Source organism: Pteropus medius, unplaced genomic scaffold, assembly GCF_902729225.1.
Source record: "Pteropus medius unplaced genomic scaffold, Ma_sr-lr_union100, whole genome shotgun sequence".
Lineage (NCBI taxonomy): Eukaryota > Metazoa > Chordata > Mammalia > Chiroptera > Pteropodidae > Pteropus > Pteropus medius.
This window is the reverse complement of record NW_024344378.1, coordinates 11,674,621-11,699,716: the sequence shown is the minus strand read 5'-3', so window position 1 is coordinate 11,699,716 and position 25,096 is coordinate 11,674,621. Positions and strand designations below refer to the sequence as shown.

General features: G+C 48.4%; 1 protein-coding gene across 5 annotated transcripts in view; it reads left to right on the top strand.

The window, feature by feature from the left end:
• Positions 1 to 25,096, top strand: part of VTI1A (vesicle transport through interaction with t-SNAREs 1A) — a 348,076-nt gene that overhangs the window by 310,904 nt on the left and 12,076 nt on the right. For 4 of the 5 annotated variants that reach the window (XM_039871212.1, XM_039871216.1, XM_039871210.1 and 1 more), the window contains one exon: positions 16,322 to 19,348. The exons of the other annotated variant lie outside the window; for it this stretch is intronic. In XM_039871212.1, coding sequence (XP_039727146.1) covers positions 16,322 to 16,415 — 94 coding nt within the window. In that variant the 3' untranslated portion in view covers positions 16,416 to 19,348. Of the gene's footprint in view, positions 1 to 16,321; positions 19,349 to 25,096 lie in introns of those variants that run through there. 5 annotated transcript variants of the gene reach the window in all.

Below are 25,096 nucleotides of genomic sequence, written 5' to 3'. Positions count from 1 at the left end.
TTTACGCTTTCTGTTTTTACATGCATGATCTAATTTGAACATCACAACAACCTATAAAGTAGGAAAAAAAAAGAACAGATGTTGATATCCCTGAATTTATTCATAAATGCAAAGTAAGCTAGAATATAAGATGCACCGTGATGCCAGCCATTACTTTTCCCATCACGTACGGCATGGGGTCTTTGAAATAGGCCCCAACTGGCTGCATTTCCTTCGAGTCTTTTTTTCCTGTGCAAAGGTTTGCCATTTGTTTTTCAACATGTCAACTCATGTCTCGAACTAATGAAATGTAGATGGTGGTTAAGGCACATGTTTTAAAGAATGTGTTCTGCACGCTGTCACACTTAACCCTTGCTTCCAGGTTATAAAAGAGATGCCCCTTTGGACGCCTACTTCCACTGGCAGGAAGCCAAAACAGTGGTCAGTTGGTTAGTCCTGGCAGAGGTACAATGAGGATGTCTCACAAACCTGAGATATCTGAACGTACGAATGAGTCCATCACCCACTGACCCTATGGCCTTGGAGTGAACTGTGTAAAACCCAGCCCACCCATTCACAAAGCCAGCTTCTCTGACATGTAAGGAGGGTCTGGACAAGACTTCAGCAGAGGCCACCGCCTGTGAGGCCCCACGTCGGCCTTATTGTCACACAGGGCTAGGCAACCTAGAATTACAACGCTCAAGTTTATCTTCAACCACTAGGAAGAAAAGCTTTTTCCTAGACCTTTAAAAGGTGTTCTGTTCGGGCTGAAAGGAAAAATTCCTACAGCCAAGCATCTCCTTTCAGCTAATTTGATAGTTCTCTATCAAGTAAACCATTAGTGAATACATTGATTCTTTTTTTTTTTTTCTCGCTTTTTTACAGTTCTGCCTTGGCTATTCCCAAGATTTCTCTGAACCAGTTGGGCAAAATTGATTTTTATTAGTTTCACCGGCCTTGTGGAAAATTATCTCATGAACTGGTTTTTATAGGAGGACTCAAAGCACAGCACAGGGTAAAAAATAAGCCTATAGCAGTCAAAGCTGTTGTCTGAAATGTCTTCAGACTGGAAGGCTGAATTTATTGCACAAAACAAGTACCAGCAAGGCGGAGGTGTGCGGCCCTGCTCATTACCACGGGAAAGGGGAACCAAAAAGCTGAGTGAAAAATTAAATTTTAATAATGCCAGTGATATTTTCTAAATCTTTCCTGACAGAAAGATTCTCATTATTTTTATCTGTCTCCGAGTAGGTTCTTTCAGTGCCATCTCAGAAATGGCCTCAGCTATGATTGTTTTCCAGGCTTTAAGGCATCTGAAAAACCAAATATATACGGAGAGAAATATGCCTTAGATTGTTCAAGGGAGGGCTGTGACCGTGGTAACATTTAGGCTAGCGTATCTACAGCCAAACATTTGCTGGGAGCGCCGTCAGCTTTCACAAAAGAGGTCCGCGTTGTTAAGAAAATTGCTATGAATCTCCCAAGATAAAAGGGGACCTACGATTCACTGCAGTTAGCTATGGGAGGAACTCGGGGGCCCCAAATCCCAAGTTTGGGTTTATTCTGGAAATCGCCCCTTGCTGGAGAGGAGAGTCAAGAAAAAAATGAGAATATCTTATTGTTTTGATAGATATGCAAACTCACCTTCCAAGTCTCACGTAGTACAGAATTATTTGGGTATATGAGGAAAAATAAAGCCAGAATCATTAAAGTAGCCACGCCAGGAGGACATGAATTCTTCTTGTTTTCTTGGTTCTTCGGTGCCTGTATATAAACCTGTCTCGGTCCCAAAAGGATTTATAGCAATGTACTAAAGTATATACCGAACAGTAGATTTTCTACACATGAAATGAAGTCAGGAGGAAGGTGAGTGCACAGACTGTGGACTTGCCTATCCGTTGGTGAGAGACGGGCCACAGGTTGCTCCCTGGGCCTCTGGCAGCCGACTTGAAGTGGGAGATGGTTTCAGTTGCGCGAGTCAGAATCCTTAAGATAAAAACACAGCTCTCTCCCCTACGAGACAGGAGAGAACGCCTTCTTCCCGTGGGACGTCATCATAGGGACACCCGCTGGGCAGGGTAATAAACAACATGTTCAAGAGCATCCTTACAGGAAATACGAGTTCCACGGGCTGTCTCTTCCTGTCCCTCTGTGTCAGCTGGTGGCACGGCTGCGAGCACATGTGCAAAGCCACACTGTGCAGCGTGGACTCCGGGGCTCTGCTGCCTCATGGGGAGACCGGTGTCTCCAAGAGAGAGGGACTCCCTTCGTGAGGCTCCTCAGTCACCCCTGTTTCTCAGCTGGAATTCTGACCAGTGTTCATCAGGGGACTTTGAGATTGTCACCTCTGCCCAGGACCCGGAGCAGCACCACCTTATGTTGTAATCAGGTGTCCTCGTGTTGTCTGGGGGCCAGTTAGGGGTTGGCGTTCCCCATCCACTTGTGAAAATTAAGGCCAGGGAACTTGAGGGCAGTACCTCCAAAGAATGACAGAGGAAAGGGGGATACTTTGTATTTTGGCTCAGTTCCCATGAAAATCCCTCCTAAAGTAGGGTTGGTTTTTCTATTTATTGCAGCTACATGAAGGACCTGAGAAAGGATTGAAAGGCCACTCCACTCCTTGGCAATTTATTGCCTTTGTTTTCATCCAGTCCGCAGGCACGGTCCTCAGTGTCCATCTTCAGGATTGCTTGGGTCACATAGATTTACTCCCATTTTAGAGGTGGGGAAACTGAGGCACATTTACTTGTTTGTCACAAGCTCACTCAACAGAGTGGGAAGAGAGGCAATCCTGTAAACCTCTCTTTGCCACTCACCCTGCAGTGGAGACCACACGGTTTTCCATCGCAGGCCTCCTCCTGGCTGTTAAGACATCGTGTTTAACATACACGCCATCCTCCTCGAGAATCACCAGCCAAGCTGTAAAGGTCAAGGGGGCTGCAGATGCACACACAGCCCTGACCTCTGTTCGTGCTTTTCATCACCTTGTGAGAGGTCTGAAAGGCACACACAGGCTGTTTTGTGGCTTCTGTTGACTACTCCCTGGCCTCTGACCCTGCGGTTAGGAGTCGGTTATGGGCTAAGTTGGATGCGCTCACTGTGGACCGTGGTTATTGATGCTCATGCCAAGGCTGAACTTCAGACTTCTGCAGGGTCAGGAGGTCTGGGCTCTCCCAGCCTCCTAGGGAATCTCCAGCAAAGCAGGGCAGGGGTGCACCTGACCCCCACTCCCTTCCTTTCCATTTGTTCCTTAATAAGTAGTCAAAGGTCATCGACTGAAAGCCTGCAGCCCACTTGGGCCCACCAACAGATGTGTTTGGTTTGGCTGTCCAAGGTTTTGGAAAACTTTTGCTTAGTTTGCCAAAATTAAAAACTTGGGAGAATACGATTTCTGGCTTCCCTTGGAAGATCAGAAGTTCCGGTGGCTCTGAAACTACTTGAGTCTCAGCAGCCATCAGAAGCAGCCCCTCACTCTAGAGAAAGGGTCAGCACGCCCCGTTCTCCCAGTCCCCTCTCCCAGTGCCCGCAGCCCTCAGACCGGGCCTGCCGCCTTGTCCCCGCAGCACTTTATTTCTTAGTTAGAAGAATAATACGAGTTCCCAGGCCAACTGGTGACGTGGCTTCACTGGCACAAACCTGGGGATCCTGTTATCTGGCCATCACTGCACCCCACCCTCCTCCTGCCTGAAGAACTGGGAGGCAACCATTGTGTTATAATTAATGAGCCTTCAGAGGAGGCCTTCTTCTTAACCGGCGTTCACCTGCCCCGAAATGACTAATGCTGCTTTGGGGTATGTAAAAGCAGTCTAAGGGAAAAGATGTGAAAGAGGTATCGTAAGTTTGAGCCAACAGCGCACGCTCTGCTGGGTGTCTCATGCCCGCTCCAACCAGGAGAACAGGACAGCCCCGGGCTTAACAGCAGCAGAAAGCCCTCCCATCTGCACTGGGGGGACAAAGGGAGGAGCAGTTTCCCCAGAGCCCGGGACAGAGGGTCACCCGATGGAAGCTGGATGTGTGGAGAGCCTATTAGAAGCCACAATGTAGATGGAGCTGCTGGAAAAGCAGAGAAGGAGAGGGAGGAACAGTCTGCTTCTCTGTGTCCCCACCCACCCACCCCTACCGCACCCCTCAGCCGACAGGGGCCGTGACGGTGGGAGTCAGCTTCTTCATGATACAGAGCAAAGCGAAGATGGGATAAGAGAAGGATTCGAGGGGAAGCCGCCCCAAGACTGGCACAGTGGGGACACAAGTTAAGGCAGATCCCACTCAGCTTGTCACGGAACCAAATCTGGATGGCAGACAGAAGTTCTCATGTTATGATCTAGAAAATGTCACCACAGCCCTCAAGAGTTGACAGAGACGCAGATGGCTGATAAACCACTGCCAAAATGTTGTATGCTCCCTGACACCTGGAAAGAAAAAAGGTGTAAATCCATGACTGTTAGGAGTTAAGTATCCAATGTCAGATCTCTCAGGGAAATAATGTCAAAGCCGAGCAGCCACGTCTCCACCGATGTGACCTCGACCGGCCATGATCCAGAACAGGCATCCCGGCTGTCAAGGCATGCCCCCGTGGACACCACTGGAGCTGGAAAAGGCAGCCTGTACCTGAGGAGCTAATGAAAATGGGGTTTCCGAGAACGCGGCTCAGCCTGGACCCCACACTGCACACTCAGCAGGGCCAGCACGAGGATGGGCCCTGCAGGAACTGGCGAGGAATCCACGGGCTTTCCGGACCAAGGCACCTGAAGTGGGGGGTGCTGTCTACCGGAGGGGGAGCAAAGAGGAGTTTCAGGGCTCATTGTGAGGAGATCGGTGAGTGAGGGTATGAGTAGTAATAATTATTATAGTTATTTACTGCTCGGTTACTATTGCCGAGCACTGACCTAAGCACTTCATGTTGAATTAGCGTATTTATTTATTAATGTGTTTCACTGACAAAGATACTGCTGTTATCAGCCCCATGCTCCTGATGAGGACACCGAAGCACTGGTTCTTTGGAACTTTCAGATTCCTTGTATTAGTACTTTCATTTTTCTCATTTAAATAGAGGACTAAAAGAGGATTGTTGACTTTTTATTTCGCCAAGAGTAATTTCCAAGGAGAGAGTACATTTCCAATGTCCAAATAAGGACACTGGGGAAAAAAAAAAACATTGCCATCTACTATCAACATCGCTCCACAAAATAAAGAACATTTTCACTTTAAAGGAGTCAAAGAACATAATCTCAGAGAATTAATGAGGTGACTTGCCCAAGGTTGCACAACTAGTATGTGGCAGATCCTGGATTTGAATCCAGGCTGTTTGGCTCCAAAAATGAAGGTGGCTGAACAGCGTCTGCCCGGATGTAATTGATAGCTTCTCTGGAGGGTGAAATGAGGGGCCCTCAGCCAGGAGGAGCTGGTGGTGGCTAGTTGAGGAAGGCAGTAGGGTTACTTCGTAATACAGGGGACCTTCCCTCAGGCACCCAGCAAAAGGTGGAGTGGGGAGGGTGAGAAGCACCTAAAACTGGGAGTTTGGAAGGGGGGGTCATCCTGGCCTGGACACCAGTGACGATTTGCCTGCCCTGAGAACTTTAGTGGGGCCACGTCTGGAGTGGGCTTAGCCTTCTCCCTGGGTGGGCCTGAGCCACCAAGTCTGGCTCCTAATAAATCAGGATCATTCTGAAGATTAAATGACATCATGGATGCAGTAAACATCCAAGACTAGAAAAAGACACCCCACTTTTTTAATTCTGTCTAGAAGTTATATCACTGCCCACATCTCATCCGTAGAATACTCGGGAGAGATTCCTTTATTACATTTTATGGATGGCCAAAGTCACAAACAGAGGCATTTAGTCTTTTTCCAAGATCACACAGTGAGTCTAGCTGATCCACCCAATTTTCTTTTGTGTCCAGCACTCTATTCCAACAGATGCATTAAATTAAATCTTCAGTAGATGCAGAATTTTTCTGTAGCATATCCATAATAAAAAATCACGTGGCGCAAGGCCACGGGTAATGGGCAGTCCCTGGTGAGCAGCCTCCAGAGGACGACTGCCTTTCTCTCTGTCCCCAAAGCTGGTAAGGGATCAGGCGATCATGCACTTACCTAGAAGAGAGGCGGAAAGGACACCGCCAGTGTGCCTGTGACTGAAGAAAACTGATGAAATATGCTACCGAACAAAAATGAATATTATCTTAATAAGTTACTGTATATTTACACCAGGCTAAAGAGTTCTTTGGTTAGTGTTGCGTGCTTTCAACAAAAATCAACTTGCATACCCAATCACTATGTCTAAAAAGAAGAATATAAAGATGGAGATGCCAAAGACTCGCCCTCAGACAACCACAGAGAGTCTGCTAGAGAACTTACGACAGACCCGTTAGATAAGTAACCAGTTTGTAAGTTGCATGACCTGCAGGGATGAAATATAGGACTGGAGACGGGGGTTAGGGCTTCGGGTAAGTTCTCTGTAGAAATGGGGTTGATAATAGTCTCCACCTCATATGATTGTTTTGAGAATTCAATAACATGTAGAAAATGCCGGAACAGCTTCCAGCCAGGACTAACTACCCAGTTAAAAGGCGCTGCTGGTGGAGTGTCGCTGCTGGCATCGACGTCCCTCGCGTCACCGGCGTCGGCGCTATGGCCATCACCATGGGCCCCACGCTGGAGAGGCCCAAGGAGGCATCACCAGAGGGCAGAACGTGATGGAATGTTCTAGCTCTGGCTTTACGAGCCTTCGCATTTCTTGGATTAGGACTTTTTCTTTCCAAATAGAGGACTGACGGAAGATTGTCCACTTTTTATTTTGCCAAGTAACAATCGTTTCTAAGGAGAAAGTCCATTTCCAAGGTCCAAATAAGTACATCAGGGAAAATACCTGCCATCTCCTTCACCATCACTCTATAAACTAACAGACGTGGGAACACGAAAACAAGAGAAAGGACACAGTGCCAGAGAAAAGGGCAGTTCCGCAGCCCGAGTGACCTCGTTTTCAAGAAAACTCGGCCTCCTCTGCTGCTCTTCCTTTTCCGCTTCGGCCTCAGCCTGGAGTTTGGGAACCGTGTTCTCGATCGTCCGTGCCCCGCTTCATCTCACGTAGAGGCGGGACTGCGCTGGGCCCAGGGAGAGGCGGGGAACCACTGCCGGGTTGTGAGTTTTCTTCCTTAATTTTGTTAAATGGTCCCAACAGCACCAGACACGTTTTGAATTGCCGTTATGTGCAGTCGTCCTCGTGGCACTGGCCACTCGAATGAGAATGAGTATCACGGCGAAACAAGGAGCCTCTGGGTCTGAGGACCTGGCTGTGCCCCATCCGGTTGACTTGAGCGCCTCCCTTCGCCTCTCAGAGCCTCAGGGTCCTCAGCCCTAAAATGAGCAATCCAGGCTAGGGTGTAGAGACCTTTTCTAGCCTAGCCAGCTGCAAACTTGGGAGCGATTAAGTATACCTTGTATTTCTAGAGCATCGTTATTTAATTCTCTTTTCAAGTCCTTCCCCAGCCCCTTGATTGAAGTGAACTGCCTTGATCCTATATGAAAGCCCAGTAGCCAGCAAAGCCACTCACAGGCCCCCTGCCATCAGTGACTTTATATTGAAGAATGGCAGTGGCCTTGGTACCCAGGCTGAAATTCGATGTATATGTTTGGCGACACAGAGTGCAATGTAACTACGTATCACTGATCAAAACCCATCGAACTTATCCATGAGCTCCGACAGGTGCGTGCTGGCTGCCTTCCCAGGCTGGGAAGGGATCCCTGAGCTAGCCAGTGGACGTCCTGCCTTCGCTTTTGATGTTTTTGCCACCACCTCAGGGAGAAGCTTGGCCCTGCTGAGGAGAGTGTCGACGTGAGGCCTAGATAGACAGTGGACTGTGGGAACGTGAAGCCCGGGGGGCTTGGGGAGGCAGCAGCTTCCAGGACTCCTGCCTCCCACAGCGGCCACTGGAAGTTTCCAGTGGCAGTTTCTTGGCCACTGACAACTTTCCTCTCTCCTCTCACCTTTCCTGAAGTGACATCTCCTTTCTCAGAATAATTTGCTGACTGCACACATGTAAAGGGCTTTACCTTTTCAAAGTGCTTTATAATCTTTAATGAGCTAATCCTTTTCTCCCTGGGGTGGGTGTGAGCAGGCTTGTTCTGCTTGGGAAGAAACTGAAAGCCAAGTGTCATGGAATAACTTGCTCCAGGTCACCCCAGGCAGATCCAGGATTGCGGGCACACAACAAATTGCCCTGGCCTTGGCATTACTCTAATTACGTCCTCTGTTGTAAGGCTTCTGTAATTGATTGCTCATTGTGACACCATAAGCTCCCACAGAGAAGGGACTCAGGTTTCCTTTTTTTCTTCAGAGGGACTTGGCTGGACTTGTCATACTCATCTGGGCGGGGTCCTAGGACCAGTCCCCAATCTCCAGCGGAGGAGGGCCCACCTTAGGTAGCTTTCAGACGAAGAATGGACAAGCTGCAGATGACAGGCTTAGTCTGGCTCATTGTCTGTTCTCCTGTGGCCCACAGGATAAAAATGGCTTTTACATTTTTAAATGATTGAAAAAGAATCAAAAGAAGTATATTTGTTGACCTGAAAATTATATGAAATTCAGATCTCAGTGTCTGTAAAGAAAGTCTTAATAGAACATTGCCGTACTCACTCATTTACATACTATCCACAGCTGCTTTCTCACCAGGGCCAAGGGGAGTAATTGCGATGGGCCACATGGCCCACAAAGCCTAAAATATTTACTGTTATGGGTTGAATTGTGTCCCCATCTCCCACCTCACGTCTTCCAACTCCCAGTACCTTAGAATGTGACCCGATTTGAAAATAATGTCTTTGCAGATATAATTAGTTATGTTGAGGCATTCTGCAGCTGGGTGATCCCCTAATCCAAGACTAGTGTCCTTACTAAAGGAAGGAATTTGCACATAGACGCACACGCAGGGGGAGCACCACGTGAGAATGAAAGCGGAGATCAGGGTGATACTTCTACAAGCCAAGGAACCTCAGAGATGGCCAGCAAAGCACCAGAGGTCAGGAGTCAGGCCTGGAACAGACTCTTCCTCACCTTCCTCAGGAGGAGCCAAGCCTGCCTACACCTCGATCTCAGACTTCCGCCCTCCAGGACCATGAGACAATACGTTTCTGTTATTTAAGCCGCTCGGTTTGTGGTACTTTGTTATGGCGGCCCTAGCAAACTGATAACTTACTATCTTGCCTTTACAGAAAAAGTTTGCTGATCCCTATTAAACTGAGTAGAAATTTGGAAATGGGGTAAAGCTACTGTAGCCTCGCTCAGGACCTGACACAGGTGTGCTGTGGCTCGGGGGCTGGCTCCTGCGTGCTCATTTCGTCACCTATCGAACCTGATTTCTCCCGTGTCCTCTTCCCTCGGGGCCCCCTGAGTCATTGACAACTCCTAAACTAAGGTCGGTAAGCCAGACTATTAATGGTGGACGATGGCTTAGTGAGTTGGATCAGGGATAACATCTGGTTTTCTTCTTATTTTAAACGTCTCATCCCAGAAGCAGGAGTCCTGGTGGACAGTCCTCTTGGCTCCCTCATCTCACATAGCTGTGGGCAGCTGCCTGCTCGGCTCACGACTGGAAATTCTCATTCTGTAATGTGAAAGAACCAATAGCTTCTGAAGATTGCGAGCCCCACAGCTGTTGGCAAAGCTTTCGTAGAAACAGGCCGAGACCATCCCGTCCTTTGTACAGATCCACAGCGGTCGGGTGATGCAGCAACGGAGAAGCAGGCGGAGACCTGGAGAACAGGCATCCTGAAGGTCTGGTCTGGATCCTAGGACGCTGAGAAATTGTATCCCAGGGCTGCAGTGGCGAAGTACCTTACACTGGGTGGCCTAAAACGGAAATGTGTTTTCTCACAATTCTGGAGGCTTGAAGTCAGAAATCGAGGAGTTTTCAGGGCCAGGCTCCCTCCAGAGGCTCTAGGGAAGGATCCTGCCTCGCCTCTCCCAGCTTTTGACGGCCGCAGGCATTCCTTGGCTTGTGGCAGCATCACTTCAGTCTCTGCTTCTGACTTCACGTGGCCTTCTTCCCTGGGTCTCTCTGTGTCTCTCTGTGTCCTGTCTTCTAAAGGTACCAGTCACTGGATCTAGGGCCCAACTTACATACAATATGATTTTATCTCAAGATCCTTAATGAGTTACATGTGCAAAGACCCTATTTTCCAATAAGGTCACTTTCTGAGGTTCAAGGTAGACGTGAATTTTGGGGGAGACACTATTCAAATCAGTACAATCGGTGTGGTTAAAAGTGAGAGAAGCCCCAACTGCCCCTGGACTAGGAGCGGGCATGTGACTTAAGCCAATCCAACAGAGTGAATCTCAGAGGTGTTGCTTGGGGTGCTGGGTCATCTGGCTCCTGTAACTGGAAAGTTTAAAAGTGGCTCTTCAGGCACACAGCAGGATCTGGGGCTCAAATGATGCCTTCAAGAGTCCATCTCTTTTTCTCCATCTTTGGGCTCTGCGTTGCTATGTTGACATCCCCCGGATGACTCCCCTCCTGCATGGCAATACAAATGGCTCCCAGCAGCTGTAGGCTTCCCTTGTCCCTGCAGTCAATCCCAGTGAAGAGAGCACCTTTTTCTTGATTTTCTAGGAGAATTCCCCAGAGGACTCTATCTAGCTTGAGTGGCATGCCAAATTCCTGAATAAATGATTGTGTAAGGGATAGAGAGCTATAGTTAACTGGGCCTGCCTGAGCCATATGCCCACCTGTGGGATCAGAGAGTGGTATCAGGCCCCCTCGAATTCCTGAGGCGAGGCTGGGGATTCCTCTCAAAGCTGCAGGACCTAGAAGACTCTGGATGGATATAATCAGGGGCATAATAACCACACAGCTCTAGCTCAGAGGTAACCACGTACCCAGCTTTGAAAAGAATGCTTCAAATTCAAGGTAGTGTTAGAGGCTGATAACAATGCATCATTTTCTCCTACTCTTGTTTTCATTTCTTTCAACTAACATTGAATTGGATATAGAATTGGATAGCCTTTCCCTTGGCCCTTGTTTTTGGGAAGTTCCTAGAGAGACACAGGTACAGGTTCCTTTGCATGGAGTTTATCTTGTGCTCTCATGGTTGCTAATTGTCCCGCCAATTGTTACTGTTCTGTCAGACCCCAAAGGTGGGGGCATCATTATACGGGCCCGGTCGGCCAGGCAGGAAGGCATGTGCAGGACAGAGCGCTGAACCTGTAGAGTGTCATGCACTCTCCAGCTAATGAATGCAGGCTTGTAAAAGGGTTTGGACACTGCTGGCATCCTTAATAGGAGGGTAGCTAATAGCTAACTCCTGAAGCTATGCTTGTCTGCAAGCGGCCCTCAGAAACCAGAAAAAGTACTGCATGAACCTTCAGGGAGCACATGTGGGTAGAGTCTCTCATTCATGCATTTGGCAAGCTTTTTTTCCCCCTCTTTTGAGAATCTCTATGCTAAGCTCTGTTTTAGGCACTGGGAATACAAAAGACAAAGGGGATTCGGACTTTTATTGAAGAAACCTGCACAGAAACAGGAAATCATAAACTGCAATCAGGGTGAGAGAGATACTACACAAGGACGTCGAAGGGTGGGAGGGGCAAGGTCAGAAAATTCTTCTTGGAAGAGGTGAGGAAAATAGATCACGGACTTGGTTTTAGAATGAGAGTGGATCAACCTAAAAATGCTTTTTGGGCACAGATAACAGAAAAGCTAACTCAAACTAATTTGAAAAATAAAGTTTGTTTTCTCATATAACTAAAAGTCCAAAGCAAGGATGGTTTGAGATAGAGGTTCCTCATGTCTCCAGGACTGGGGTTCCATTTCTCTGCCCTTCTTTCGGCTCTGCTATCTTCCAGTTTCCTTCTTAGGCTGGCTTTCCTTGCGGAAACAAAGTGGCTACAGCAGGCCTAGGCCTAACAGCCACACACCACACAGTCTAGACGACCCAGCATCCCAAGCAAAGCTTCTGAGATTCACTCTATCGGACTGGCCTAAGTCACACGCCAGCTCCTGATCCAGTCACTGTGACCAGCATCATGGAACACACTGACCATCTTAGCCTAGGTCACAGCTCTACCCCTGGGGCTAGGGTAGCGTCAGATGCGTGGAATGAATAAATGAATGCAGCCAACATACGTCTGTTATACATGGGAAGCAGAGTGCCTAGCTGCACATCACGTGTGATACCTTCATTCGTCAGCACACGATGGCATCGGTTACAGCTAGAGGAAGCACCTGAGTCTTTAGGGAAACGTGTTACAACAAGTACAGACAGAAGAGGATCCCAGCTTTTGAAAACCATGAGGCAAAAACTTATTCTTAAAGGAAGTTCTATCAACCGTCATCATACCTTGGCTTCTGGAATGCATTAAACCAGATCCTCTCTTGGCTTGGTCAGACCCCCCCATCTTGTCAGAGCAGGGAGGCAGTAGTGCATCACTCAAGATAGCTTATGTCACGCTGCAGCAACGAACAACCCCCAAATCTGATCGGCTTAGCACAGGTTCTCTCTGAGTCCAGGTGAGTCTCCAGGGCAATGGTCCTTCATGTGATGACTCAGGGATTCAGGCAGAAGGCATCGCCGCCATCCTGTAACTGCACGCCTGGAACATACAGCCTCCTGAATCAGAAGCAAGGGTAGAGCCGGCCAGAGAGTCGCACACTGGGAGTGAAAGGCCTCCACCTGCGAGTGATGCCCGGACTTTTACTCCCATTTCATTGACTTAAAACAAGTTGCATGGCCACGCCTAACATCAAAGGACAGGTGAGGGCAGCCTGTGCCTAGAAGTAGAGCCGGACTGGATACCAGTGAGTGGTGGCAACGCCTGCTACAGTGGAATTTCTGGACTCAAGCAAGAGCAGAGAACCGTGCCAGGTGCCTTGCCTGCCTCCTTCACGCTAACCAGTCTTGTGTGATTCCGGCTGCCACACGCAAGAGCTTGTTTCCAGAGGGGGCGGGGACTGCACTGGAAAGGTTCGCTGCTCCCTGGGTTCCACATAGGATCAGTATTTTCAATAGTACTTTGTGAGTTCGCCCTCAAAGTAAATGGTTAATTCATCTTGTATCAACAGCACTGTGATTCATAATGTAAACTTGGAGAATCCTTGATGTTTCGAGCCCACATTCCTTTTAATTTGGCTCTGCATTCTTTTAAAGCCACAGTGTGCTCACTTAATAGAATGCAGCATGCAAATGCACAAGTTTTTGCCTGGAGGCAATTTAGCCTAGCTGGTTCAATGGATGTCTTCTTTCAAGTGTATATTCCTTCTTAAATTATTTACTGGGTAAACACACTTTGCATTTTCAAAAGGGAGATTAAGACTGCTTGCCACATACCTAGTGGAACATAAATCTACCCCTCCTTGCCCAAAGTTAAGAAGGAAGCTACTTTGGGCTTCCCCAAAGTTCCTTTTCTGGCTCACCGGCTGGGAACTCCTCTTCCTGTCTGTTTTTCTGATTCTCTCCAAACTCTGCATTCCTCTCTGCTTTCCCTACGGCACTACCTGCCAGCAGCCTCTGGCTCTGACTGCTCAGGCTTCCTCACAGATGGGGCTAACCAACGCCAGCCTCCGTTTTCCCCACTCCAGGCTGGCTCCATCCTGTCCATTCAGGAGTCCCAACAGCTCATTTCGCTGGTCCTCAGAGGCACTGTATCTGCCCGACACGCTTGAAGTCCAAAGCTGGGTTGATGGTCCAGCCAGACTCAAGCTTACTTCTCACTCTGGCTTCTCCAGCTCCCTTTTCGCCCCTCTATACCCTTCATCCCAAATATCTGCCAGCCTTTGGTTTGAAAGCAAATGCTCTCTCCCGCTGACCTCCGCTACGGCCAGCACACACCTCAGTTCCACAAGGACCATTTCCTTCCCTCGCTTCGCAGAGAGGACCCAGGAGTGCTCTGAGAAGGCACGATGGTATGAAATTTCATCCCTGGGGGGTTTTACTTCTACTTTCAGCTTCGGCCTTTTCTACACAGACTCCCTGAGATTTTCTTGCAAATCAGATTCGCACAGATCTCCGTTCTCCCTTGAATGGAAGGATGACAGTTATGGAGGCTGCATTCTTTCATTGTCATCCTTTGGACAGTTCCGTGTGAATGCCTCTGAGTAACTGTACCATAGGCTGGGGCTGGAGAGGTGACCGCGGACCCACCCAGGAGGGAGTCAGCAATTCGGTCTGCGACCCAGCGGTGAGGTTGCCCATCTTGGGATGGGGTGTCTGCTGAGTGAACTAAAGATATGAGTCGTTAGGAAAGATCTCGGGTGAAATGCACTCCTTGTTGCTCTAGATGATGGAAGGCCAGGGAAGAGCCGAGGATTTAGGATTCCTGTGTATTCATTTTTCTAACCGTGCTTCCGATTAAACAAGCAACACCCACAGTTAATCCTTTATAAATGAGCATCATGGATGCCTTGGGGCCCTCAACCCACAAATAAAATGGTTGTCAACCAAGAGACACGCTACCGAAGCGTACTTAAGGCAGAATTTTAAAGAGTTTTCATGCTTTTAATCTGTTTCACTGCTGAGTTTCAATTTTGCTGATTTCCTTTGCAAATCTGATGAGGGTGACTGTGGTAAATAGAGATTGTGACAGTGACTTGGGCAAGCGGGATGTGTAAGGACTGTTCTGAAGACTTCTGCCCCTTCCAGAAAAAAAGGGGGAAAAAATCAATTTGGGTTTTAAATCAAGCCACCAAGTAGCACCGAAGAGCATTCATAATTAGCTTCAGTTTAACAAGGCATGAAGTCCCGTTCTTATTTATTTATTTTGGGGACAGAGAATCTTCCTGCCTCCTGAGTAAATACGGCCTGTTAAGTCTGAATTAGCTGTCATCGCAGAAGAATTAATGTCGGGGCACAGCCTTTCTAGTGGGGAAGGGAAGAAATAAACGAGACAGATCTTAGCCGAGCCGTACGTGATGAATGAGGACGGAGCGGGTCATTCATCTCCTTCGAGGAAAGTGGACACAGACACTAAAGCAGTTTTGCGGAAGACGTGTCAGCAAATGTGATCATTTTGTAACCTGTCAGGAGGAGAGGGAGCTAGTCCTTCCAGGGGGCCACGAGGGAGTGGGCCTGTCTGATGTGAACGTCTGCATCCATCCATTTAGGTTTGGGGAAGAAGGGGCTGGGTAAGAGGAATCCAACTGAAACCACAAGGGTGTGTGTCGTCATCCTTCCAAGTGAAAGAAACTCATATAGAAGCTAGAAAAGGCTGCGAACGCCCCGCAAAGTAGGAGGGTGGGGCCTCTGTTAAACTGGGGCCCTGGCTGGTCTCACCTGGCTTTTCTTGTGGATGTGATCCGTAAGTACAGTGATCCAGATCTAGACTAAGACAGCAGACCTTTTTCTGCTTGATATTTGGAGGACAGGCAGATGGAGTTTGCTATGGGTTCTTAGCCAGGTGGACGGCCAGCTCGACTGCCACACTGTCTCTGTTCCTGGGTGTTTGGTTCTGTAGGAGTGGGCGCGGGCGAGGCTGTTTGACCTCAGTTCCCTTTGAAAGTCTCAACAAAGCATTCTGATGTTCGACCTCTTTGCTCAGAATGAGGTAACAAATTATGAAACAACTTCATCAGAAGCTCTCTGCATGCATCATGGAGCGGTGTCTCCACTCGGTTCTCCTGACTTCGCATTTGCCAGAACCAGAGCTGAGGGCGTTGGAGTCCCTGGGGATGAGGACCCACCAACCAAAGCACACGAGACACTTAGGGACTTTGTATTATTGCTCATTTCCGTCTTTTTTTGGCTCTGGAGCAAACAACGTTTCCTCCTGGCATCACAGAGAGTGAGCCCCAGTGACAGATGACAGTTTCGCAGCCTGAGCTGCACGTTTGACATTTGCTTCTTAATCCTGTCCCTTTCTTCCCAAATCTTTCTTTTACTTTTCTCCAGGTATTTTTGTACAGGTAAGTACCTTACTGGCATACGTTTCCTTGGAAGTCTTTTACCTTAATGGGAAACACTGTAAAAAAAATAAAAAAACAAAAACATTTTAAATTAAAAAGAGAAACTCGTTGGGGCCCTTGATCACTTAAAGATTACTACATGGTACTCCGAACCTAGAAAGCCATTTGATTTGCTTCAGTTTCGCAGGAAGCATTTCTCCGAGTGCAGCGTGACAATCACTGTGGAGTCATTCATTTCTTTTGTGGATCGTTTGTAGAACCAAAAAGCTGCGCGCGCGCGCACGCGTGCACACACACACACACACACACACGCACGCACACCCCACATTGCGGCTTTCTACCTCCACCTGCAAAGCCATCATTTGATTAGCCAGCTTGATCTTGGGTGATCCTTGTCAGAATGGCCTCCAATGATCTGTATGGGTTTTTTCTTTTTTTCTTTGCTGTCTCCTAGAATCATCCAGAACCGCATCCTGGTCGTCATCCTGGCCATCATCCTGGTCATCACCATCCTGATGGCGATCACTTTTTCTGTCAGAAGACACTGATGTATCTGCTCTTCCCTGAAAAACAGCAACAACGGCGTGCTCTGAGTAATTAAGACAAAACGGTCACATGAATCATTCTTTTGCGATGACAGGCCCTGAGTGACCCTCCCTCTCTCTCACCACTGCTCAGCTGAAGTGCAAAGAGTGTAAAAATATTTTTTGTTCCTGTTTGCATGTGGGTTGGTTTCCTTTTCTAGGTTTGTCTTCACCCAGATTTGTTTTTTATAAGGGAAGGTAAATGTTTATTTGCCTTTTGGTAATTTCATCTACTGACCAAAATAGCCTTGGTGACATTCTTTCTTGCCCTGTGGACATGTTAGGGGTCATGGTTTGGGAGAGGACATGATGAGTGAATCACTGGGGCTTCTGACAGACTGTGCTGTTTGTCACACACCTCTTGTCACCGAACTGCCCTTCTGTGATGTCTGAGGACAAAAATGCAGAGAAAAGCAGAGGCCAGCACAAGTGACCGGCTCCAGCAAACCAGTCCTGTTTCTACCCAGGCATAATGGATAGAGTCAACCTGCCTGAGTGCTTTCATTGTAAAGGTGGGTATTTAATGTCAGATGTACAGGAAATTGACTTAGCACTTTCTCTGTTTTTCTATGCATAATTTTTTTCTACGCCCAAGAATATTTTTGCTGAGCCTGCCCAATATCCACTTTTCACAACTTTGATTACTGGCTACAAGAAATATTTCCTTACCTTCCAAAAATCCCATACTCCCTGGAATTTGCTGGCAAAGTAAAGCCCTGGCACCGTATTTAATTGTGACCTCCTCTCCCCTGACCTGTGTAAGCATTCCTGTATCTTTTCGGTTTTAATATTTGCACCGCCAAAAGCAGCCCTCATACATGCAAAAGGTCTGACAAGGTTCTCCCCACATCCACTCCAGTATGTAAAGAGAACATGAATATTTCAGGAAGAGCAAGAACACGACTCCATCAGTGTGAAATTTCAAATGTGATTATAAAAATGGTAGAGTCCTACAGGATGATCCACTAGAACTAAACTTTATGGAAAATGTACACTAACCTCCTTTAAAAGAATAAGGGATTGCAGCGTGTTGCAAAAAGATGGCCTGAGTTTTTTCACTAACAAATGTCGGCACAGCCTTCCTGAATTCACTGTGTATTCAAACCTCTAATATGCTTTGTGATTTTCTTTGGTTTCTTTCCGTCCGGGGTAACCAGGAATTGTGTTCAAAATGAGTTCATTTATGATCAGGCTTCGAGTTGCCCACGCTGAGGTCATTTTCCCCCTAGTCATGAAGCAAAATGTGGTTTTCTTTAAGACTTCATAGGTACTTACAAGGTCCGTACTGTCTTTTGAAAATAATTGGAAGCTTTGAATCCTTGAAACGCAGACCTGTTCTCTTCATAAAAAAATGCTAACCACCTGTGCCCATGGATGGTGATCACCTGGATACAGCACTAGATTTGTTCTTCAACTCAGAAGAGAACCATTCTGGTTTAGGGAGGAAATGCAGAATGGCGAAATCCACCAGAGAAACCGTTCTTACCGAAACAGGCCAGGGCCTGCAAGTGTTCAGATAAATCATTTAGTATTGTGTAAATAGAGCTGCAGCCTTAACTTCGCAGGGATGGTGTGGGATTTTGGCAGAGCGAAGGAGGACAGTGGAGTAGTGGAAAGGCTGTGCTGATTTTCCTATCAGCTTAAGGGATTCGTCTCAGCAAGAATCTTTTATTCCGATAACGGAATTCTATACATGCCAAACACCTTGAAGAAACCGTTAAAAAGCAAGGAAACAACCAACCAACCAACCGCCTTCTCATTTTGAAACACTAATGGTGTGGAAGTACTATCCCAGCCTCTCTGATGGCTGCCTTCGAAACTCTTGATCTTAGCTAAAGCACATAACCACTTTTCCAACTATGCCCCACGTTTTCAGACTTTTCCCGAGCACCCAGCAAAGCAGATTGTTCTGGGCATCGACTCAGGCCTGCTCCGAAATGTGTCACTAAAACCTTGCGTTCATGTTGAAGGAGATGACACGAGGAGTGAATTGCTCACCTCACGATGGCCTTTTCTTTGGGGTTCTAGCTCTTTATCAGGGCTTGCCAGAGATTTTGCCCCAATTCAGCTGGAGAGTGGGAAGAATATGAACAGATAACCCTCGGCCTAACAGCCCCATCAAATCCACCTTGAGGGCGACCCCCTAGGATGTTTGCAAGTGCCTTGAAGGAAGCTGGTCCAAAGGTCCCCTGAACTCCTTGCTTGGCCTTCCTGGATACTGCAGGGGAGACTCAAAGGAGCCCCAAGGGAGGCAAATTGTCCTCCCCCACTTCCCCGCTCCAATGGAGAAGGAAGAAAGCCCACAAATTCAAAGCAGGTCATAGATCTGTGAAAGGTTCTAGGAACTTAATATGTAGACTTCAATTGATGAATAGTTCTAAAGTTGGGAATATTGTTAAAAAACGATGTTCGGGCCGGGGCGGGGGCGGGGGAGGGGAGGTGATGATGAAGACTTGGAGGAGGAAGAAGAGGAAGAAGCCCTTGCCATATAAAATTCATGCAGACTAAACAGTTTCCCTGACAGAATAAATAAAGCAGATGCTACCCTGCTCCAGAATCAAAAGCAATTTAATTAAAGTCTCTTAAGTTGTAAAGAGTTTTAAATGTTCCACGTCGAAGGCGAATGCCTGCAAATGCAGTGGGCTTGACGTCAGCTGCCAGCCTGGGCTGGGAGGCCATTTGCTATTCTGTTTAAGGCAGGCTGGATTGTCTTATTTTGGAACTAGCTTGGTGGGGGGTTTGCTTTGCTACTGCTTCTGAGCCCTGAGCTTCAAAGGCTGAAATTAATGGTGAACAAAATTGTGCGGCCCTGGCCGTCCCATGCGGGGCAAGCCCATTGAGGGTTATCATTAAGTAAAGAAATAAAGACGGGGAAAAAAGCCTGCCTGTTCCAAAAACCTCATCAGATAATGACCTCAGTGATTGGGTTTTCATTACCAAACAGCATCCAGAGATTATCTACTCCATGGAAGAAGGGAGGGGGCAAGAAAGAGAAAGAAAGGAAAGCAACTGTCTTTCTCTCCCCTCCTTTTTTTTTTTTTTTTTTGCACATCTTTTCTTTAAAACTGTCAGATCATTTCAGTATTTCAAATCCGAGGAAAACAGCCTGCCTGCTGCTGTATTTGAAGTTGTAATGGTGTCAAAAAGTCACGACTGACTGACAGCCGTCAGTCCCAGAGGGGCTCATTAAATCATAAAAACTTGACAAGGAAATAATTGCGCATCGCCAGCAACTTGGCGCCTGTTTAGACGTTTTTATTTTCTTTCATTATTAGTCCCCACCATTACGTTCATTAACAAATTGCATTCAACAACTGTTAAGGGCTAATGATTTGTTTATCGCTTTTTTTTATTATTATTATTTAAACATTAGCTGTGTCATGTGGTACCCCAGCAGCCTCTCGCCATCACCTGACTGAATATGTTTCCACCCCGAGCTCTGGGTACTGTTGGAATATGAAATAGATTATTCATTACTCTCCTCTTTGCCACTGATTTGGTTTCATGTAGCGTCTTCCGCAGAGAAAGATGAAAACTTGTCAAAAATAGGTTATATCTTATTCGAAGGGGCAACGGTAGCAGCAGGTACAGGCACACTTTAATATTTAATTAAGGTTGACGTTAACCCCTTTAAATGACTTTTGCTGTAAGTTCTATTCAAATGCAGAAGAGAAAAATAATTGTTCCTAATTTGCAACCTGTTCGGCAAGCACTCTTCATGGAGTTAGCTGGAAATTTAGGGCAGAATTTTTAAGTGATGAAATTTCCCATTATAAATATTTATAGCCATTTGTCTACGTAGATGAGAATTAACTATAAGCAGTGATTTCCTCGTCTCTTTGGTTTGAACCGCTAGCCTAATGGGTCACTCTGTGCTTGGGAGTGGACATGGCTTTCCTGGGAGAAATGTGTATTCAGAGCCAAGGACAGTCGTTTGGTTGTGACTGAGGCTTGTTTCAAAGGAACCACTGTGAGTCCCACTCGCTTGCCCATTTAGCTGAGTGTGTGGTTGGAGGACTGTGGTCTGGAATGAGAGTAAGGAGAGACTTCTTAAAAGAACACCTGTGTGTCCAGTCGGCTAGTGCATAGGGCGTGAGGAGGCGATGTCTGGGGCATCTCTGTGCAGTCAGTGAGCTCACTGCAAACAGTGCTTCCCTGGTAGACAACAGGAACAGAGCTTCGCTGGGACTGACCTTCCATCTTTTCTCCCTTCTGTGACTTGCCGTTGGTGAAATGATCACTATTTCCATGGGGCATAAGCTTGAGGGGAAAAGCTCCATCATCATCATCATCATCATCATCATCATCATCATCATCATCCCAAGTCAGAAGTCAATGGCTTTCTCTATGCCATAACTGCTGGCTGCATTTGGTCACCCTGTTTGATTCAATAAGTTCACATAATCATGGAAGCCACTCTCAGAGGCTTGGTTCATTGGCACTTCACCGCTGGGGCATTCTGGTCAATATCAGGGAATGGGGAGTCCCCTTCTCCCAACTTGTTTCTACTCCCACCTACCCATCCCCCGAGAGACGGAGGACCCCTTAGACTCCATGGATGTGAAGAGAATAGATGGTACATGTTTCATGCTCAGCACAGCATCTCTCAGCGTTACCTACCCAAGGACAGATGGTCCTACAGGGAAAGGCCGGCCTAGTAGGCATGAGCCTGGGGTGGCCTGGCCTCAAGCCTCATGCGTCACTGTGAGCGTAGAAATGGCAGACATACAGTTGGGGGGGGGGCTCCTCAAGCCTCCATTTCATTCCATTCCAATCCATTCCAAATGAGCTTCATGACAACTTGCCACCTTTGGGATGGCCTCCACAACTCAGCAGAAGACACACTCAGAGTCAATTTCTCAGATGCAAGGATAGCTCTGTGGTGAGCTGGCCCCAGTCAGATTCCCAGAAACAGTGGTCAAGGGTACTGAGACAAGCCACCAACCCGCAAACTTGACTTCACCCTATGCTGTAACTCACTAACCTTAAACTAGATCCCAGGAGACATTCTTGTTTATATGGCTTTATTCTGCCTGTGGCCCATCAGCCTTAGACCAGAAGCCATCCACGTTATGTGACCAGTCGGGTGGCTGACGAGATGCCAGCCTTTTTTTAAATGGAGCATGTGACTGTGTGGACAGCTCAGAAAAGTTCCTAAAATCACAAGCATTTCACCCAAGAAGGGAGACGTTGAAGGATAACCAGGAGCAGCCAGTCTCAGGGAAGAGACTAGTATGTCTGATTGGAGCCAGGGCTTGAAATGGGGTGATTGAGTCAGGGTCATTGTCCTCTCCTGTTGCGGAAGGAGGAAGACACAGAGCATGCTGAGAGAGACTGCGCATCTCGGTTAGCATTCCAAGGCAGTAACAAGGTGAACGTCCCAGAGCCAGCTTACCACAGGCCGGTAGGGCAAGACCAAGATGGCGGGGCACACGAAGATGGATGGGGAAAAAATTAAGATGGTGCAGCAAAACCAAAACGGCAGGACAAGTGGCTCGGGAATGTGTGAGGAGGCGAGAAGCCGACGCTGTGGATGTTAAGGGTGGTGGATTCCCTGGCACGAGGGGCTAGGAGGTGGTTAATGGGGCTCCCCCCAGGCAATAGGCAAGAGGGAGGGGCGCAGCCAAGTAGGCCCCACTTTGTGTCACCCTGGGCCCATCATTGCCTCCTTCAGGAGGAGCCAAAGGAAGAGAAAGAAAAGGTGATTCTCTCCCGGGGCCAGCGCCCGCCCGCGTCTCCCCCGGCCCTGCTGCCGGCCTCGCGGGGCTCCGCGCGTGCGCTGTGGGGAAGGCGCTTCCTCGACCCGAATCACCTCGTTACTCACGCCACATAAATATCGGAGCATCACAGAGGCGGGGGAAATGCCAAACAGCGCCCCGGACTATGATTCTGTGAACTCGCGCTCCCCTCCTTCCCTTCATCCCGACAAGGCCCTTTGGCGTGAATAATAGCTCCGCGGCCCGAAGCCCGCATCGATCGGCTGCACACGCGGCTCCGCTGAGAGCTGCCTGGACTGTTCCTGGGGGCAGGACGGCTCCGCTCCGCGCAGCCCGCCTCCCCCGGCCTCCCCCGGCCTCCCCCAGGTGTGCTCAGGAGGGGACTGGGGCGGGCGGGAGCAAGGCCTTTCTCCAGCTCTGTTCTTTGTTGCCTCAACTTTTTTTGATTTTAACTTATTTTGCCAGGAAAAGTACCTGAGTTGGGAGAGAAATGTTTTTGCGCGGTGAGGCCCCACAGAGTTGAGAATAAATACATCCTCAGGCTCCAGCTTCTCTCCAGAAGTTTCTGCCAAAGACCCAAGCCACAGATGTACCCTCAGCTGACACTTACAGAGGCCTACTGTATGCCCAGCATTGGGCTGGGCACTTTGGCTTGCCATGTTGCGTTTTCCTGTTAACTTGCCCTGTTTTACACCATCAGAAAGGGGAGGGGCCGACAATGCAGGGAGAATCTTTCACCTCTGTGTGGCATGGAGGCTGTCGCCAAATCCAGTGGAGAAGCATTAGCCACAAGCTGGGGCGACACACAGGAACTGAAACTTGCCAGCCCCATTCCCTAAGGCTCTGACCACTGTCTCTGCCCCTCATGCGCTTCTCTCTGGACGCAGGAAGCGGCCAAGGCCGTGGCTCTCTGAGGGATGTACAGTCGTAAGGTCCTCCTGGCCCCTGCACAGTGTCACCCTCTTTGCTGGTACCTAACTGAAATCCCACCTTTAAAGATTCGCCGCTTTGGTTTCTGACCTTAAGCCCTGGGAAAACGCAGAGTCATTTTCCCCAGAGAGCTTCGGTCCCATCAGCCTCTGAGCTCTCTGGGTCAGTTGTCTGACCCTTTCCTGTGGACAGATTTTGGATTTGGGGGAGGAGAGATCCACCATGTAAGGGAGCAGTTAGTGGTCTTCAGGAGAAGGGGTAGAAGGAAAGGGGGCCTTGGTTTTCTACAACCGGCTTTCTGGAGGTTTCTCCTGGGATCAGCTACCATTGGGGGTAATAGATGCATGTCTGGGGACGGCTTTGCCTTAGGAGCCCACACACAGTCAGAACACATGGGCTCTGCCAAAGGAGAGGTCCGTCCCACAGCAGTGCCCTGGCCGAGAAGAAGGGGAGAGAGCAGGAGGGCAGGGGGTGGAGTTAGGACAGTTAAGCTTGGGGCCCAGCAGATTCCCGCCCTCAGTGGACTGGCTGCTCCAGCCTCGTGTCACCCCAGCCCTGCTGAGGGTGAGAGGGCACCAAGGCTGCCGCAGTGCACAGCAGTTGGGGAAGAGGCCGAAATGGATTGTTTACACCCAGAGCAGACCCTCCCCACACTGCCCCGTCCATGGGTCTGGGGACAGAGAGGCCACTGTGACCATGAGAGCCTTTATTTGCTTGATTTCCATCTCCTCTTCTTCATCCGAGCCTACCCCTCCCAAGAAATTACAGAGCGGGGAGAGCTAGATGGTTTCAATGAGCTCATTATTGTACCCAAGACTTCTAAATAAACCTTCTCTGTTTGCAGCATGAAAGGTGTAATCAAATTGATTCATCTATTTAATAAATCTTGAGCATCTACTCTGTTCCAGGCCCCAAAGACACATGGTAAGAAAGACAGGTAAGAAAACAAGTAAGATAGTCACATAGGCCTGGGGATGGAGGTCAGAAAGCGCTTTTCATTCCCAGTGTCCTGACTTCCTGCCTGGCCTCAGGGTGTGGAAATCGCATCTCCATGTCCCTGTCTCTGCTGCCTTCTGCTCCTGCCCCTGAGTGACAGCCCCATCTCTACAACTTGCTCGGCAAAGCAGCGGTGCTGTGTGTTCATTTCCCCTGGCAATTGTCATGACTCCATTTGCAAAACTGCCCCATTAGAGTTCAAGTTCAAGTACAGTTGACACTTGCCTGCAAGTGGGTAAGTCTTATCAGCATTAGCCCCTTATCCAGGACCAGCCAGGAGAGGCAGGGGACAGGAATAGGGACCATTTAGACTGGGAATGACTTGGAGAATTTTTTTTTTTTTCTGCTATTAAATGATAAAGGTTTGACTTGGCAGGCAATCGGAAACCCAAAATATCATAAAAGGGAAAAAAGTTGCCGAGTGGCTAAGAGGCGCGCCATGGGAGTGTCGCTGGGCTCAGCTGCAAGGTGAACTGCTGAGCGAATGGCACAGGAGACGCTTTTCAAAGGCGTCTCTCTCCTTCTTCTCCTCTCTCTGACCCCCTTGCGGAAAGAGGAAAATAGAAGCAGAATCCAGATTTGGGCATGTGGCTGATTTGAGCACCCTCCCCACCTCCCACCCGCTAGACAGTGCAGAATCTTTGATGTCTGGGCACGTGGCATTTGGGGACAGGAGGAGCTGGGCATCCCAGCAAAGGCATCTGCACGTTCCAGGCCTCCGGACAGGCCCCTTTGTGAGGAGAGATAAAAGCCACAGAGCCAGGGAGAGAAGGGTTTTCAAAGGAGGAGACGTGGGAGCTCTGTGCCGGCCACCTCCGTGACAGTTTAGATGGCAAAAGCCAACCAGGCAGATGAGCTCAGATTCACTGCACGCCGGAGCTGTGGGGGCTTTAGGGGACATTCAGGCCAACCTGCTCGTTTTCAGATGGGGAAATGGGGCTCAGAGAGGGGACAAGACCTGCCCGAGATGACCCAGCAAATCTGCTGGCAGGACCCGGAGTG